The sequence below is a fragment of the Pteronotus mesoamericanus genome, unplaced genomic scaffold (assembly GCF_021234165.1).
Source record: "Pteronotus mesoamericanus isolate MK-2021 breed Mesoamerican mustached bat unplaced genomic scaffold, CSHL_Meso_final contig_1018, whole genome shotgun sequence".
In the NCBI taxonomy this organism is placed as follows: Eukaryota; Metazoa; Chordata; class Mammalia; order Chiroptera; family Mormoopidae; genus Pteronotus; species Pteronotus mesoamericanus.
Window position 1 is genome coordinate 658430 of NW_026555002.1, and position 17060 is coordinate 675489.

Genomic DNA, 17060 nt, shown 5'->3' on the forward strand with positions numbered 1-17060 from the left:
CCTCAGCTTCACGCCTGGCCGCTCTCTCTTGTGCCGGGAGCTGGGACTCTGGCTGAGCGTCCAGCACTGCGCTGGGCCCTGGGCTCTGGCGAAGGAGGACAGCCCCGGGGAGTGGGCATCTTCCCTCAAATGTGGCTGCGACCACCCGCTCCTTGAGCCACTCATGGATGGCAGGTCAGCACCGTAATTCCTCACTTAACATCATCGATAGGTTCTATAACTTAAAGAACAACATCGTACCGCAAACAAACTAATTTTACCGTAGGCTTCAAGGGTGTCCAGCCTTTTGGCATCTCTGGGCCACCCTGGAGGAAGAAGAGTTGTTTTGGGCCACACATTAAATAAAGACTAATGAAAACTGATGAGTAAAAAACGTTTTAAGCCCTGGCTGGTGTGACTCAGTGGACGGAGCACCGGCCTGTGAACCAAAGGGTCGCCGGTTTGATTCCCAGGCAGGGCACAGGCCTGGGTTGAGGGCCAGGTCCCCAGTAGGGGGTGCGCGAGAGGCAACCAAACATTGATATTTCTCCCTCCCTTCTCCTCTCTTTAAAAATAGAATAAAATCTTTTTAAAAAAAGGTTTTAAGTAAATTTACGATTTTGTGTTGGGCTGCGTTCATAGCTGTCCTCAGCTTGGGTTGGACACCGAACTGATATAAACGGGGTCCAGTTCCTATGGCACCTCATCAACATTACAGTGAGAAACAACCCTGAATGAAACAACTTCGTTCAAGAACCTGCTGTGCTTGTAGTTTCCACTGGGCCAACTGCTGGGCCAGCCAAGGGGAGTGATGGTCACAGTCGAATACAGTGAGCGGTCATCTGACTGCTTGTTCAATTACAACATTTCACAGGAGCGTCAACTGCCCGATTCTAGCAATCGCTGTTCTTGCCTCGTGCAGGGAACACGCTCAAGGATGAAAGGGTCCTGTCCGGGATACCCTAGAAAACCCAAGTCCAGAGGCAGTGGCTGGAAACATGCCCACACCCTGACTCACCGGGGAACTAAAGGGCGCTGAGCCCAAGTTGGCTGTGCTGGGCTTGGCTACAGAGGACACCACGTGGTCACCGAAGGCTGGGGTGGTGGTGCCTCCGTTTACCCAACATCGTCCCTGGGAAAGATAACACGCACCCACCCAGCAGACGTGCGCAGCCTGGGGCTGCAGAGGTGGCCTCCCCTCCCGCCACCCGGCCGTGGGCCTGAGGGTATGACGGGCTTGTGCACGGGTTCCAACACCGTCCACGTCCCTTTCTGGGAGTCCAGCGGCCCCACAGCTGCTAGAGTCCTGTGTTCCTGGGGCCTTTGATAAGGGAAGAGGAAGGCCTGGCTGGCTCCGTGGACATCCCTCGCGTGAATCAAACATTAGTACCCTTCACACGAGCACCTCGTGAGGGCTCGCTGCGAGGCTGCCGAGCTCCCACGCGCCCCGGCGGCTGGCCGGCTGCTATGCGCAGTGTCAGCGGCCTGTCTTCCCTCTGATTCTGGCTGCGTTTGGCCGGAGGAGGGCCTACTGGGAGACCGGGGGGCAGGAACGAGAGTGACGTCGGGTCCCTGTCCCATCTCCTCTCCGAGCCGTCGTGGGTGGCACGGGGCAGGAGCTGTGCTCCCCCAGCCGTCTTCCTGGGGGCTGCACCTGCCCCGTCACTTGTCCCCCGGGCAGAGCGGTGGTGACGGCTCCACGGGCCCTGGCGTCTCTCCAGCCCTCGCCCATGCCTTGGAAACGACCCTTATTAAACCCTGTTCCTGAAATTGAGGGGTCGCGTGTTTCCTCTGGGAAGCCTGAAGGATACATTTAGCCTGATCCGGGCGCCCTAAATAAGGCCACTCAGCCAATCAGAAGAGGCGCCCATGCGGGGCCGGCTCTCCACGGCCGAGGGTGTGTGGGGCAGAGATCTGCCGACGCCAGGACACTGCCCATTTGTGATCAAGGCAAGTCCACTGCCCATTTGTGATCAAGGCAAGTCCATTCCGGCCTCCTGAGTCTGTGTTTTGAAGCAGCGCTTGGCTGAGCACCTTTAATAGTGACTAGAAAACATTTCACAGAATTTTCACACAGAAGACCGAAGGGTCCCAGCAACGTGCATCCTCCGAGAAAGGGACCCTCGGTCCGGGGCGGGCGCTCCTTTGGGAGCAGACACCCAGGACGCCCCGCGGCATCTGGGGCCTGAGCGGCGCACCCGCTCTCCAATGGGAAACGGGCAGGAGCGGTCAAGTCTGGGAGCAGAGCAGGTCTGACCTACAGGGGCTGGGGCCCAGGGGCCTTCCTCAGAGCCCGGTGGCCAGGGGCGCCTCTGGTCCCCCATGGGGCTCAAGAGGGAGCCCGTGGGCTGGCCCTGGAGAGGGGCCCCAGGCCAGAGGGGGAGAGGCTGGAGTGCCCCAGGGCCCCAGCCGGGCAGCACAGGAGGGAGCCAGGCTGGGCCCAGCCCCATGACGTGCAGCCCCGTGTCCCTGACAGAGCCTGTGACAAAGTGGGAGGGCCGCTCAGCGCTCAGCGAGAGTCCTCCATTGTCTCCTTGGTGACACACACAGTGCCTCATTCGGGGTGACTAAGGAGGAGCAGGGGCCTGAGCCAGCGCCCCCCCCCGCCCCGCCCCAGTCACGCTCTGCTCTGTGCTGGCCGGAGGGGCCCACGGCTGCCCTTGCCCAGGGCAGCGTCTGGCAGGAAGCCACTTAACGCAGAAGAGGCATCCTTGGGAATCCCCACAGGTCCCCCCACCCCCGGGGACTTCCATTCCGCTGAAGAGCTTTTGCCGGGGAGCCAACCTCCCTAAGCAACAAAAAATCCCGGCTCACCTCCCTCGGAAGCCTTCGCTGACCGCCGCGCCCCCCCGCACCCCTGTGCAGGCAGAAGGACCCTCTCTCCGGTCCCCCACGCGACTCCTTCCTCCCGCTGCCGTGGCTGGGTGCTGCCCTCCCTTGGGCATGACACAGAAAAGCTGGGTGGGGGCCCCCTTTGTCCCCAGAAGCAGGTGTTTCGGGTCCAGAGTCCAGGCCCTGCCACTGGTCAGCTCAGACTCGGTGTGGTGGCTGTGGAGGCAAAGACCAGGTCCCTCCAACATCCCCGGGGGCCTGAGCCCAGCCCTGGCCCAGTGAACAACAAGCAAACATGCACAGGACCGCCCCTCGGGCCCCTTCCGGGCGCTGCGAGGGGCTCAGTGCTGCGGGGCGGGGCTGAAGGGCTGGCTCCACTCGGAGACGTCCAGGAAGACGCTGGAGGCGCCGTGGTAGAGCCAGAGGCGGGGCAGCGCGCCGTGGCGGACCCAGGCGTCCCGCCCGGGGTCGTAGGCCTCCATCTCCACGTGGTAGTCGCCGTCCATGCCCTGCCAGCGGCCGCCCGTCACGTACAGCGCGTCGCCCAGCGGCACCAGGGCGCCGTTCTCATGCAGGCTGTGCAGGGACTGCACCTGCGGGCGGTCGGCGGTCAGCGTGCCGTGTGCGGCCAGAGGGGGCGGCCAGGGGACATGCAGCGAGGACGCCAGCACTCCCCTGACAAGCCACGCATACCTGAGACTGGGGCCTCCCCCCGCCCCCACCAGGACCCCTCCAACTCCCCCTTCTCCAGGGAGGCCCCACGGCCCCCCTCTCCAGCCGGGACGATGTTTCCAGCCCCCACCCTTCTCTCCTGGGCCCAAACGTGCTCATTTCTGAGAGCTGGGGTGAGGGCCCTGGGCCCGGGCCTGGAGCTGCCTCCCAGGGTGAGGCCCGCCCTTGGCCTGACTCTCAGCGGCTCCCTTGGAGGAACAGGCAAGGCCTCGGCCCTGGAGACAAGGGCAGGGCCCCCGGCCCAAGGGCCCCTGCACCCCTGGCCTTGGCCCACAGCCTCAGCAGCGCCCAGGGTCAGGGCCAGCAGCCGGCCGGAGGCCCGAGAGGGAAGTGGGCGCTTTGGGCAGAGCCCGGAGTGGGCGGGAGAGAGGGGCTGGTCGCGGCCTCCACGGGAAGGCAGCCATGGGCGGCCGTCCCCGAGCCCGGAGAGGACAAGGGCAGCCCTGCGAGGCTGGACCCCCGCCCAGAGCACTGGCGTGAGCCGAGGCCCAGCTGGGAGGGCCGGGGAGAAAGCCCCGCCCGGCGGGGCGCGCCGGGCACCTGTTGTGCCGCCATAACGGGGCCTCTGGTCAGCTGAGCGCTGACGCCAGGAGTCAGCTGTGAGCAGCGGGGCGCAGAGGCCCCCCGGTGTGGCCCGGTGCGCAGCCTGCCTGTGGCGGCTGCAGGAAGCACAGCCTCCTCCTGGGCCTCCAGGGTCGGGACGCTCACGGCAGGGGGCGGACCCCAGGCACCCGACCACGGCTGAGGCCACTGTGGGCTGCGGGCACTGTCCCTCCTCCTCCTCCTTTTCCGGAAAAAACAGGAGCAGGGCCAGGGCTCCGGGGCCCCCGGGGGCCGGTCCCAGGACGCCCACCTCCCACTGCCTGCCCGGGACCAGGGGCAGGCGAGAATGGGGCGCCGAGAAGCTGGCTGCCCCTCCTCACCCACAGCGCAGGAGTCTGCTCCCCGCTTGCCTGCCCCCAGCGATGGGAGGCTCATGCCCTTCTGGGCCTGGCCAGCAGGAAAGGAGGGCTTTCTCTCCCTTAGCCCACAGCGCCTGTGAAGCAGCCCCAGCTGAGCCTGGTTTTGCCCCTAACAGGGAGCACAGGCCGCCCGTGCTGGGGCCAGGCCCCCACGGTGACCACCGACCCCCGTCCTTGGCTCTGCCGTGCCCATCCGACTCGGCCCAGGTCATGTCTCACTTCACTGTCCTCCCCCTGGGGCGACCCGCCCCCGTCCCGCGGTGGTCAGGGGTCCTGGGGCGGGGCAGGGGGGGTTTCCCCCAGGAGGCGAGGCCGCGGCTCACCTTCTGCCACAGGTTGGCCCCAGGGTCGTACACGTAGACCTTCTTGGTGTTGTCGCCAACCAGGTAGAGCGCGCCCTGCAGAGCGGCGCAGCGCGGCGAGGACAGGTACTTGGGGAGGAAGGGCGAGGCGATCACGCTCCAGGCTTCTGCGGGGACGCCGGGTTTGAGGCCGCCGACGCCAGGGCAGCCTGGCCAGCTGGGGCAACCCCCATCTGTGCCCGCGGAGGGAGCCCCTTGCGTGGGCGGCAGGTGCCCATTCCCCCCACCACAGGCCTTGCGCTCTCTGGGCGGGTTTGCGCGGGGGGTGGGGGGGTGTCCGGGGCCTGGGGGGCTCGGGGGGGACAGGACGCTCTCAGGGCCCCCGCAGGACCCTCAAGTTCTGGGCCTGGCGGCGCCCCCCGCCCCTCCCTGTCCCCCTGGTCTGGCTGGCTGGGGGCCCACCTGTCGGGCCCACCTGTCCCTGGCCCCCGCCCTCCCACTCGCTGAGATGGGCTTGCGGCCCTGCGGAAGGGGCTTATGGCCCCCGCCCCCTGCCCCCTGCCCCCTGCCCCGGGACCCACCTGTGACGGGGTTGTAGCACTGCAGGGCCAGCGCGTTGTACTTGCAGGCGCTGGATCCCACCAGGTAGAGGCGGCCGCAGCAGCCGGCCGCCGAGAAGTTGCTGACGTACTTGAGGGCGGGGCTGACGGGAGCCCAGGTGTCCGTGTAGGGGTCGTAGCTCTCCACCTCCACCACGTCCAAGGTCGTGCCTGCGGGGGCGGGGCGGGGCTGCAGGGGCGGGGCCGGGCCAAGGGCGGGGCCAAGGGGCTTCTTGGACCGGCTCCAGAGTGGTGCCTGCGGGGGGCGGGGCCAAGGGGGCGGAGCCAAAGGGAGCTTTCGGGGCGGGCGGGGCCTGGGGTTCGGAGAGGGGCAGGGGCTCCCCGGGGCCCGGCAGGGGAAGGTATTGGAGAGCACGGCCTCACCAGGCAGGTGCGCTGACCCCATCTCAGTGGGAATTGAGGCTCAGAGAGGTGAGGGCGTTTGCCCAGGACCTCACGGCCAAGAAGCGGCGTGGGGGGTGGGCGCTAGGGCGCAGGAATTTCCTCCTTCTACGGCCCGGCCACACCCAACGCCTCCGAGCGGGGGGGCCGGGGGCCGGGGTCGCACTGCAGGGGAGCTGGCGGGAGCCCCCAGGAGGCCAGCCCCCTTACCCCCCCCCCCGCACCTGTCTCGCGAACGCTGGGCGTCCTTCCCTGGGGGCGGGAGTCCATCCTGTCCGAGCGGTTGGCAGCCCCGCCCCGCCCCCGCAGAGCCTAGCGGCGGTAACGCCGGGCCTGCCCTGGGCGGGAGGGCCAGCCTGGGGTCCCCGCTCCTTGGGCTCAGGACCTGCGAGTGCTCTCTGTGCTTGGGCCAGGCACGATGACCCTTGCAGGAGAAGGACTGGCCAGCACACGGGGAGATGAGGAATGATCTTGGGGCCAGTTGGTCCCCTGCAGAGGCCTCCGGAAGCCCATTTTTCAATAGTGGTCCCACCACTGGCGTCCCCGGGGGCGACTCTGACTCTGGGGTGGATGGGGGGTAAGGTGGGCTCCAGAGCTCCGGCGGGGGGTGGGGACAAAGGTGACAGTGAAGGGACTCATTGTGGGTCTCCTCATCCCAGGGGCTTCCCTCAGTCAGGGACCCCGAGACCACGGGTCTGGGACGGGAACGGCCATTGGCTGGCAGCTCGAGGCCTCCGCCCCTCAAGGGTCTCCTTCTGGGGAGCGACCCCTTGTCCTGTCTTCTGGGACCCCGGAGGGCATCCGCGTCCCCGGGAGCTGGCTGCCCCACGCCTGAGCCTCGTTCCGGGGCGTCCCCACGGCACAGCCCCGGTTCTGACGCCCCGCCTGGCCGGGAGCCCTGGGTGGGCCCTGTGCACCCCTGACAGGGAGCTCCTGCGGGAGGGACAAGGCGGGCAGGGCACCGGTGGCCCCTGAGGCCAGCTCGGGGCTCTCTGGTCCTGGGTGAGGGCGTGGGGGCGGGGGGCCACGGCTGCAGGGCTGAGAGGCTCCAGGCTGCGGAGCGTTGGGTGGGCCCTCAGAGCAGCAGGGGCTGCGGGGGCGGGGGCGGCGGTGGGGGCGGCCTTACCGCCGATGACGTAGATCTCCCCGTTGAGCGCGGCGCTCGCGTGGTTGGTGCGGGCCTTCAGCATGGGTGCCACGGGCCTCCAGGCTGCCTCCTTCAGCGGGAAGCACCAGGCCTGCGTGGTTGACCAGGTGTCCGTCCTGGTGCCCCGTGAGCCGCCTGCGGGAGAGGCTCCGTCTACTCGGGCACCCGCCGGCCGGGGCCTCCGCGCCAATGGGGACTGGGCGCCAAGGGGCCTGCTCCCTTCTCTCCAGGCCGGGCCTCTGTGCTGCCAGCCACTGGGCTGGGTGGGACCTCACAGGCACAGTCTAGCTGGGCGGCTCGGACAGGTCCCTCCGTGCCCCACGAACAAGGAAGCTCTTTCCCCACCAACTCTAACACAGGCCCCCAACATCCGAGATCGAAAGGGCAGAGCGACCCCATCCAGCCCTCCCAGAGCCCCCCGCGGAGGCCTCGGGCGCAGGGACATGGCACGGGCGCCCAGGGCCCATGTCGGACGGGGACTGCCTCCACAGCCACACGTGGCCCCTGGCTTTTAAACTTCCTCCTTTTTAACCAAGGAAAGCTCTGGAAGAGTCCTGATGAGACCATCGCCCCCCCAGCAGGGGGCATGCCCGCCCGCCCACCTGTGACGTAGACGCAGCTGTTCAGCGCGGCCAGGGAGAAGCCCCACTTGTTGAAGTCCGGGAAGTCAGGCAGCGTCATCCAAGTCTCTGGCCAGAAGAGAGTGGCCGGCGTCAGCGTGTGGGGCTCGCAGCCGGGGCCCCCCGCCCCGCCGCCCCTCTGCCACTCACAGCGAGAGGGGTCACCCAGCCGCCACAGCAGTGGGGGCGACCCCCAGGCGTCCGGCCTGGGACAGCCCTGGGCTCTCCATGCGCACTGCCAGGCCCGGCTCCCGGTGGCCCCTCAGAGCCCAGACCGGACACTGGACGGCCCCGGGGTGAGCCGAGAGGCAGCCCGCGTCCAGAGGCTGCTCTCTCACTGACCCTGCAGTTGACCCCACGGACCCCGAGGGGGCCTCGTGGACCTGTCCCGCCCCAGCCCACTAGTCACTGGTGGGTTATAACAGAAACGTCCTTCGTTCACTCACTCGCGCAGTTGCTCACGCTGAGCGCCGGGTGTGTGGGGGCGGGCGGGGGGCCCGGGGCGGCAGGGGGCCACGCCCAGCTCCCCCACGCCTGCGGTGCGGCCTTGGCCAAGCCCCGGCCGCAGCGTCTTCATCTGTGAAATGGGGCCGTTCCCACCTCCAGGGATGCGCGGGGACCATGTGAAATGACGTGTGTCTGTCCCACGGCCACCACTCGGCCAAAGGTGGCATTTAGGAGGGAGGAATGCTCCCACGTCAGACCCGCCTAATGGAGCTCCAGGAGGTAAACTGAGGCAAGGAGCAGCTGAGAATATCTAAGTCCACAGGGGGACCCAGTTTGCGTTTTTATGGAACGCCGTGGGAGAGATGCAGCCTGCGGGCGGTCCCTGGGGAAGGTGACCGTTTTCAGGACACATGGAGCATCAGACCTTGCTGGGCAGGGCCTGCATGTCCCCCCGACTCATGCCTGCGTCACCCCAAGGTGGGGGCTGCCCAGCAGCCAGTCACCAGGCCTTTGTCTGCCAGCGCCCCCCTGCTACCCTCCCGGGGGGTCCGGGGGACCGCTGCTCCCAGGAGCAGCCAGCAAAGCTCATCTCCTGATGTCAGGCCTGAAATCCCGCCTCGTCCACCCTGACCTGGGACAGCTGGCCCCGGGCGCACAGACCACCGATGCCACGGGTGCTGGCCACCTGCCCCGCAGCCCCAGGCCGCCAGCCATCCTGCGTGGGTGCTGCCCAAAGAGCTGCACAGGGCCAGCGTGGCCCCCCAGGCAGGGGAGGCACGTCCAACCGCAGGCCCGGCCCAGGCCGCTGGCCCCTCGTCTCAGCCGTGCGAGGGCCCTGTTTCACAGATGGGGAAAGCGAGGTTCAGGGAGGGAAAGTTGCCTGCTCTTTAAAGCCTGGTCCGGAACCGAGCTCTTGGCCCGGGCTGCCTGCGCCGTGCCCCAAGGCCGTGGCCGGCTTTCTTGGGGCACAGGGCAGGGCCACCAGGAGGGAGCAGCCGCTGGGCCGCCCACCACACATGGCGCACTGGGGTCGAAGGACAAAACCGAGGGCTGCGGCTGGAGGGGAGGGGCCCACAGCGGCCCCCACTGTCCGCTGCCCCCCTCAAGTGGCCCGGCAGGTGGTGGGGACAGAGGCAGCCACGGGCGCCGGCACTCACTGGCTTTGGTGTCGTAGAAAGCGAAGTTCCCGTGGTGGGTGGCGGGCTCCTCGGTGTCCTCCTCGTCTTCCAGGGCCCGCCCGCCCACCACCACCAGGACCTCCTCCAGCGGCCGCGGTGGGGCCGGGGGTGCCTGCGGGCGGGAGGGCAGTGGTCGGGGGGGGTGGCGGCTGTGCCCCCGCCCAGGGCCCCCGCACTGGCCTGCCTGGGTGGCATTTGCTGGGGCAGGCAGCAGCCTCAACGCGGGGCCGCTGCGGGGCTGTGTGTGCTTCGTGTCGGTGTCTGTGTGTGGGGTGGGTGAGCTTCGGTGTGCATGCACACGCGTGTGGTGACTGCGGCAGAGCTCAGAACGAGGCGGGGGCACCCCGCCGCTGCGTGTCGCGAGCGTCAGACCTGCTCTCCTCCCAGCAGGCACCCCCCACCTTTCAGACACGTTCCTGCGCCCGCCTGTGGAGCCGCCCCCCAGACACTGTCCCGTACCCCCACCCAGGCCTCCCCCGGCGCCTGGGAGCCCTGCTCTCCTGGGCTGGCATGTAGCACACCCGACTGGGGTGGCCCTGCCTGGCGGGAAAGGCTGGCATGGTCCCACCCTGGATGGTAAGTAGCCGGAGCCCACAGCTCCAGGACCCCGGGACCCACAGCCCTCTGACCCTGACTACGGGTGCCCCCACCTCCCACCCTGGCGATCACAAGGTGCCACCACGTGGGGCAGGGTCTCCAGGGGCCCTACCATGAGGCCGGCCCTTTGTGCCTGGAAGGGCAGAGCCACCGCGCACGCTGCCCCTGCCCTGAGCCACCCTAAGTGGCTCAAGTCTTTGTCCCAGACTTGGCCGCCGAGACATCCTCTGGAGCAAGGCCCCGAGCAGGCTGCCCACAGACTTGTCGGCTCCTTGCCTCAGCCATTCTCTGGCCCATCAGCTCCGCAGGACCTGCCCTGCCCGCCAGGCCTGCGGCCAGCACAGCCTGCGGCCAGCACAGATGGGAAACTGCACCCCATGAGCGCTTGAGCAGCTTCCTCAGCGGCAGGTGGCGGCCGCCTGCCGAGCCTGCCAGGCCACGGCATCTCAGGGTGTGGGTTAGTGGGCGTCCCTTGCCTGTGCACAGGCTGGGCCGTCGTCTCTGATTGTCTCCCCTCCAGCTGAGCTCCTATTCCTGCCTCTGAGGCCCAGCTCAGAGGCTGCCTCCTTCAGAGAGCCCTCCCTGACTGCCCACCCCTCTGAGGACATCCCTGGCCTGGCGCTGGCCTTTCTCGTGCTGCCTTAAGTCTCTTTCCAGGTGTGTCCCCGCGAGCCGTGGGCTCCTCGGGGCAGGGGGTGGGGAGCAATCACTTCTAGGTTCTGCTTCCCGTCACGTTTGCACACATGGGGGCACAATCCGCACTTGGGGGCGAATGGCGTACCCTCTATCCCCATGCAGGCTGGGCACCTGAGCGACCCCTCCCTGCCCGCCCCACTCACCCCTTCATGGCCCCGGGACAGGGCCACCTGGCAGGCCTCGGACGCCAGGATCAGCGGCTCCGTGGTCAGCAGCTGCTGCACGAACGGCCTGGGCACAGCGCCCAGGTGCACCAAGCCAAGCAGCCCGGGCAGGTGGGCCGCCCGCACCTGGGGCTCGTGGCGCACCCAGCGCAGCAGCGCCTCCAGCCGGCTCTGCTCTGGCTGCGCCTGCAGCAGGTCGCTGGCCAGGCAGGCGGCCAGCCGGTCCTGGGACAGCTGCAGGAACTCGTCCTCCCGGGCCACGGCCTCGAAGTTCTCCCGCAGGAAGGCCCAGGCCTTGGCGGCCACGCCCAGCAGCCCCTGCTGCTCCCCGAACTCACAGATGCCCAGACAGTTGGTGGCGTCCAGCTGCTGCTGCAGGTAATGGCCGCACGCCTTCTGCACTGCCGGGAAGTGGAGGCGCACGGCCGTGCGCGTCAGCGCCTCCACGTTGGCCTGGGTGATGGTCAGGCGGCCCGTGTACACGAAGTCCACCAGCTGGCCCACCACGGTGGCCTCCACGTCCTGCAGCTCCACGCGCGCCGAGAAGCTCTCGGCAAAGTCACCCGCGAACATGGCGTGGAAGTAGGGGCTGCTGAGCGCCAGGAGGCCGCGGTGGCAGGGCAGCTCCTGGCCGCCCACCAGCAGCGTGACGTCGGCCAGCTTGGGCTGCGAGCGCAGCCTCTGCAGCCCGTCCAGCATGTCCTGGGCGTGCGAGGGCAGGTGGAAGTCCAGGTCGTCCACGTTCCGCACCATGACTGCGGGCGCCGAGGCGGCCAGCCCCCCAAAGAAGCTGTGGGGGCGAGGGGCAGCCGGGTCAGGGGGGACGGGCGGTCTCATTCACACCAGCACCTCCCTCCCCCAGCGCTTTGACGCGCAAGGCGATCCACCCAGCACCCCTCAGGCCCACCCCCTCCCTGTCCCGCAGCCCGCGGCCGGGGCGGGATGGGCCAGCAGGAGGCTCCGAGCCCTGGGCCCCCCACACCTCTGGGCCACACAGACAGACCTCTGGGCCTTGGGATTGCCATGGCCCCCAACCCTCACGTGGCTTCCTTGCTCCCAGATCTGCCGTTGCGGGGGAGGGCGTTGGGACAGGGGAGGTTTCCTGCCTTGGTCTGCCATGACTTTGCTGGTGTCTTGAGGGGGGGCCAGGCTGGGGGACCCCTGCCGAACCCCAGGTCTCCATCATCTCAGGGTGTGGGTTTGTAAAGACAAACCACCAAACCATGGGGAACTTTCTGGAGCGCGATTTTGTGACTCAGCTATCACATCGTCTGATTCAGCAAATCCTCATCTGGGCTTATTTAGTTACATGCATCTTTATTTATGTACTTCTGACATCTTACTCTCAGAAAGCCTCTCCCGAGAGAGGAAAGGTCTACCTGGAGCCTTCCCCACCGCCCCGCTCAACACAAGTTACCCATCACCCAGAAGGGCTGCACCCCAAAGAATAGGCCTGTCCACCAGGGGGCGCCTTCTGGGGCCGCCAGTGCAGCCAAGGAAACAAAACCCCAGAAAGAGGAGCCGAGAACAGCGGAGGCCGCGGGGTGGGGAGGCCTTGCTGAGCTACGATGTCGCTGCCGGTGGTGGGAGCGAAAGGCCTGTCCCCTCCCGACGGGCGCCCTCCCCGCCCTACAGAGCAGGCCCCGACCCAGGGAGCCCACCTGGGGGCCAGGGCACCTGCTCGGGCTCGGGCCAGGCCACGACGGGTCGGCAGGTCCGGCCAACGGCCGTCCAGCCTGACCCCTGCCAGGAATGCCCCCTGGTTGCTGACAGCGGCTCTGCCCTTCGAGGAGGGGTTGGCAGGAGCTCAGGGGGTCAGCCGCCGCCCCCAGGCCTTGCATTCCTGTCATTGCTGTGTCCCTTTGGCCGCTGCCGCCGCCACGAGGGGCAGGGGCGTGGGCGCCCAGCCACGCTCCCTGGGGCCTCCGCAGCGTCCGCTGACACCCGCCGCCCTGCAGTCCCAGCTCAGGATGGGGGCTGCCGGTGGGTCCCGGGGCCTCAGCCGGGTGCCTGCCTGGGCCAGGCGCGGGGAGGGCCGAGCTGGCGGGACGGGGAATGACGCCGGGCGCCAGCCGCTGGGCACCGTGGCCCTGGCTGCCGTCAGGGCGTGTGCGGCCCGGCCTCCCACTTGCCCGCCTCTCCGGCCGGACCAGAGGGAAGCCTGCCGGCCGAGCTCCCCGACCCTGGGGGGCCGGGCTTGAGCAGGGCCCGGGGTCCCTCCCGGGCACCCGGCCCTGTGAGCTCCAGGCCCCCGGCCGCCCCACCCTCTCCCGTGGCCCCCTCCAGAGCCCCCCGACCCTACCTCTCAGCAGGACGCTGCACCCCGTGCCGAAGACTCAGGCTGGAGAACGGGACTGGCCAGCTGGCTGCGGGGGCAAGGAGGGCCTGCTGGGCGGGGCGGCCACGTGGGGACGACAGGGTATTTTTAGCCTCTCCCTGCACTGGGAGGGCGGGCGGGCGGGGAGGGATGGCCGGTGGGGGCAGGAGTCTGGTGTTGTCTCCTCCCGCGCTGTCCCCAGGCTGTCTGGGACCAGGGGCCGGGGTGGGAGGCAGGACACATTCCTGGACCCCTCCCTGCGGGCCGTCTGAGGCAGGGGTTATGGCTACCCTCGCCTGCTTCCTCCTCTGAGAGAGGGGACGATAGAGGCTGTGCTGGGGGCCCGGGAGGCCCCCCGAGACCCAGCTCAGACCTGATAGGCGTGGGCTTGTCCGCTGTTATCGACAGGCACCTGTGCAGCCTCTTGTCCTTCTGCCAAGCGGGAGAAAGGACGGGAACTGTCGTTGGTCAGCAAAGGCTTCCAAACCCCGGGGGCGTCCCCCAGTGCCCCCCACAGACCGGAAGCAGGAACGCGGGATCCTGAGGCCCCGTCCCCACCGCATCGTGGCCCCGGCCTCGGGGCTGCCGTGGCGCCTGTATTAGTGGTGAGAGCCGGAGAGGGCCAGCGACGGGGCCCGCTAAGGACACAGCAGCCGTGCGTCCCCCCAGGGCCACTGCCGCGGCCACGGGGGCCCGCACGTCTGGGGCCCAGCTGCGCTCCGGACCTGGGCCGCCGAGAGGGGTCTCCGGGCATCTCCCACGCCAGCGGCCAGAGGGACACTCCGAGCCGCGGGCGGCAGGGCCACGGGGAGAAGCCACAGCCGGGGGCGGCCTGGCGGGGGCTCCTACCCGGGGGTCGCTCCTCCCTTCGCCCACGGGGACCTACCGATGCCGTGTCCGGGTGTGTGGGGACGTGGCAGCATCCGGTTGGGCCGCGTGCAGGGCAGGCCTGCTGCTGTCCACGGGGGCCTGGCTGATGCCCCGACCGCGCCCAGGGGCCCACGTGGCCCCCAGGGGGACCGCCCTCACCGCTGGCCACATTAGGTGACTTCCCAAGGGCAGACGGGTATCGCGACGGCGTGGGTCTGGGACGGAAGGCACCTGCCCCCCAGCACCGCTGCTGGGCCTGCCGCCCGCCGGGGAGGTGGCTATGAGCCGTCACGACGCGTGCAGTCTGATGGCAGACACGGCTCCCACACGATCACCCCGCGCTTGCTTAGCTACTCACACGTTCACAGGGCGCTTCCTCATCCCGCTTGTGCGCGGGTTTCCTGGGTCCACGCTTCTCTCCTTGGCCCGGCCCAGCCCACCCCAGCCCAGCACAGCCCTAGACACTGTTCCTGCCTTAGACAGTTTTGGAACCTTACCCCCGGCCTTCGGCAGGGGAGGGGACCCTCTGGACGTCCCAGCTGTCACTGTATCCAGCCCCATCGCAGGGAAGGTGCCAGAGGGGGAACCAGGAACACCGCCTCATCCCCATTTGCAGGCAGGACCCAAGGGTTAATGCGGGAGGGAGGGAGGGAGGCCAGGGCTTCAGGCGAGAGGCTGCCGCTGCCAGGAGCTGCCCAGCCTGGGCATGGAACAGAGGCCTCCCAGGGACGTGGGGCTCGCATGACGGGTCCATTTGGGACACTCGATACCAGAGCTCAAAGCGGATCCTCGTCAACAGGTCGCCACTGAGCTGCACAGGTTTTGAAAATACGCTGCTGCTGGTTTCTTTTTATGACAAAAACAGCACATGCTCACAGTGGGTAATTTGGGAAACAGAGGCGTATAAAGCGCAGACGCACCGGCCTCTTCCCTTCCCGTCCAGCACCGCCGGCGCTAGAATGCAGGCGCGCAGGCGTGCGCGCCCCGGCTTGGCACTTACGTCGCCAGCATTTCTGACCTGCCGGGTCTTCGAGAAGCACGAGGTGAAACCTCATCCTGACGCGGGCCCGCCCTAACCTTAAGAAGTTGGAAGCGACGTCCAGTCACTTCTATTAAGGGACACTCGGTCGGGTGGGTGTCTTTTTGGACGACGATAACTAACGCAGTGTTGCTTCTGTGACCGCTCCCCTGGAAGGGATTCAGGAAATCACCCAGGGGACGCCTGTGGCCATCCTTACAGCCCAAGGGTTGTCCAGCTGGGGCGAGGGACGCACTGTCCCCAGGGGAGGGCACAGCGGTCCCCTGTGCCTGCCCAGCGGCTTCGCACTGTGGGGCTGCCCCAGAGCGGCCAGACCCCCCCGCCCCGCCCCGCGGGAGTCTTCCCGCCTCACCTGCTCACGGTCTCTCTCATTTGTTTGGGTATCTGCGGTTTATTTGGGGCACAGGATGCTGTGAGGTCACCCCTTCCCTCCCCTCCCCTCACTTAGTTGACAGTGCCCTAAGGACTGTTCTGGACAATTCCTCCTTCCCCCGAGGACGTGCTGTGGCGTTTTATCTCAGGCAGAACCTTCTGGGGAGCGTCTCAGGCTGTTGATCGGAGGGACTCTCTTCCGGGGCCAGAGCCAGCTGGTCCGGTGGACTTGTAGTTACTCCCTTCCCCACTGAAGCATTCTCGTCTGTGTATCCGTTGGCGGCGGCAGCATGACAAACGCCCCCACGGGCTGGCGTCGTAACACGACCCACATTTACTGTCTCACAGTTTCTGGGGCGGTTCTGCCTCAGGACCTGTCCTCAGCTGGCACCACGGAGCCGCCTGGAGGCTGGACGTGGGCGGGCGGCCTCTGCACCAGCTCTCCCAGCACGGCAGCAGCTTCCCCCGGGTCGGGAGCCGCGGAGACAGCGGGGAGGCGCGACACCTGCCCGGGAGTGGTTCTGTCACTTCCGGGGTGCGAAGGGCGGGGGAGGCCATGGCTGAGGCTGCCCGGAGGCGGGGTCGCCGGGGGCCCCGGCCGCGGGCTTGGTCATTGCCTGACTTTGTGCTGAGCCTGGGCTCCGACACAGGTGCCAGGTTGCCTGCAGCCCCCGGAACGCGACCTTCTCTCACCGCCCCGGGTGCGCTGTTCTCCGCACGTCCGTCCTGCGCAAGTTCCGGGCCGGGGGCGAGAGACGGAGCAGGGCTTCCTGCCCCCAGAGCCCTCCTGACTCTCGGGAAGCCCTTGGGGTTTCGCCTGGTTTTGTGTCTGGTCACCTCACAGGGGTCTGCAGCCTGAGCAGAGGCTCTGGGTCCTCACGAACTGGACAGGCTCACAGGCACCAACCGGGTCTATGGCTGCGCATGCGGCCTTGCGCGGCCAGCCCGTCTGCTGCGGGGCCCCCGCTCCCCACGCGAGAGCTGCCGGTGGCCGGGGTCCCGGGCTGCTGAGCATTGAACCTCCTCCAGCATCGTGGAAAACACCGGCTTTCCCAGCACCGGCCCAGGGCTCCGGGCTCGGGAGGCGGGGGCCGCCCCCCGACACCACGTTCCTGGGACCCCGGGAGGCAGGGTGGCTCCCGAGGGCCTTCTCCCTCCTCCCGGGCCATAAGCCTGGTGTGAGCCCCCACCGCCCCGTCTCCCGGCAGCCCACCCCGACCCACGTCCTCCCAGAACCCAGGGTGCTTGTGAGGCGCCCCCTGCTGGCCGTGGTCCGAGCCCTCCGCTGGGAAACTGAGGCCCGGATGTCCGAGGCAGGTGCGCCGGCCCCTGGCCCAGGCTCTCCTGAGCACGCCGGCCTGCTCAGCCACGCTGTGCCCGCCGCCCGCCCCATCCCAGCCCCTCGGAACGATGTGGCCCCGCAGGCAGCCCACGGGGAGGGAGACGCTGAACACCCATGTCTTCTGGCGCCCCCACCCCGGCTCACCCAGCACCACTCAGGCCCGCCCCGCCAGCCGGCCCGGCAGCCCTCGGTCACGTTTTGGGGCCAAGAGCTGGGAGACAGCGTTGAGACACCCGTGGGCGCCCGGGGTCGCGCCCTGCTCGTTGGAAACTGCTCCTTGAATAATGACCCCAGGGTGTCACCGCTGTCCCAGGACAGAGGCCCCTCCCGGGGGCCCTCGGGCCACCCTCCCCAGGACCCTGGGGTGGCAGGTCAGCCCTGCGCGCCGGGGCTGCCCTGGGCGCCGGCCGCCGGCCCCTGCAGCATGCACAGCACGCAGACCGGCGGAGGGCGGGAGCCTTTA

The 17060-nt window shown here is 68.2% G+C and overlaps 1 protein-coding gene across 3 annotated transcripts; it reads right to left on the reverse strand.

Annotated features, from left to right (window-relative positions):
* Nucleotides 1-3114: 3114 nt before the first annotated feature.
* On the reverse strand, nucleotides 3115-13008 carry KLHL30 (kelch like family member 30). Of its 3 annotated transcripts, none has more exons than XM_054571116.1 (8): nucleotides 12960-13008; nucleotides 10637-11447; nucleotides 9180-9312; nucleotides 7558-7644; nucleotides 6935-7090; nucleotides 5389-5577; nucleotides 4829-4971; nucleotides 3115-3404 (listed from the first exon to the last, which is right to left on the reverse strand). In XM_054571116.1, the coding sequence occupies exons 2-8, from the start codon at nucleotides 11408-11410 to the stop codon at nucleotides 3153-3155; spliced, it is 1734 nt and encodes a 577-aa protein (XP_054427091.1). In that variant the 5' UTR covers nucleotides 11411-11447; nucleotides 12960-13008; the 3' UTR covers nucleotides 3115-3152. The 3 variants fall into 3 exon arrangements, with proteins under 3 accessions (XP_054427091.1, XP_054427082.1, XP_054427096.1); XM_054571107.1 differs by having other exon boundaries at nucleotides 4829-4974; XM_054571121.1 differs by having other exon boundaries at nucleotides 3303-3404; nucleotides 4829-4936.
* Between the last annotated feature and the right edge of the window lie 4052 nt (nucleotides 13009-17060).

What these genes read in the sequence shown, in the direction of transcription:
- KLHL30 (XM_054571107.1), bottom strand. Translation starts at nt 11,410, where the DNA reads ATGGTGCGGAACGTGGACGACCTGGACTTCCACCTGCCCTCGCACGCC. An exon ending in TGTCCCGGGGCCATGAAGGG is followed by an intron (nt 9,313 to 10,636) that starts GTGAGTGGGGCG and finishes TCCCGCCCGCAG; the next exon opens with GCACCCCCGGCCCCACCGCG. An exon ending in GGGCCAACCTGTGGCAGAAG is followed by an intron (nt 3,405 to 4,828) that starts GTGAGCCGCGGC and finishes GACCGCCCGCAG; the next exon opens with GTGCAGTCCCTGCACAGCCT.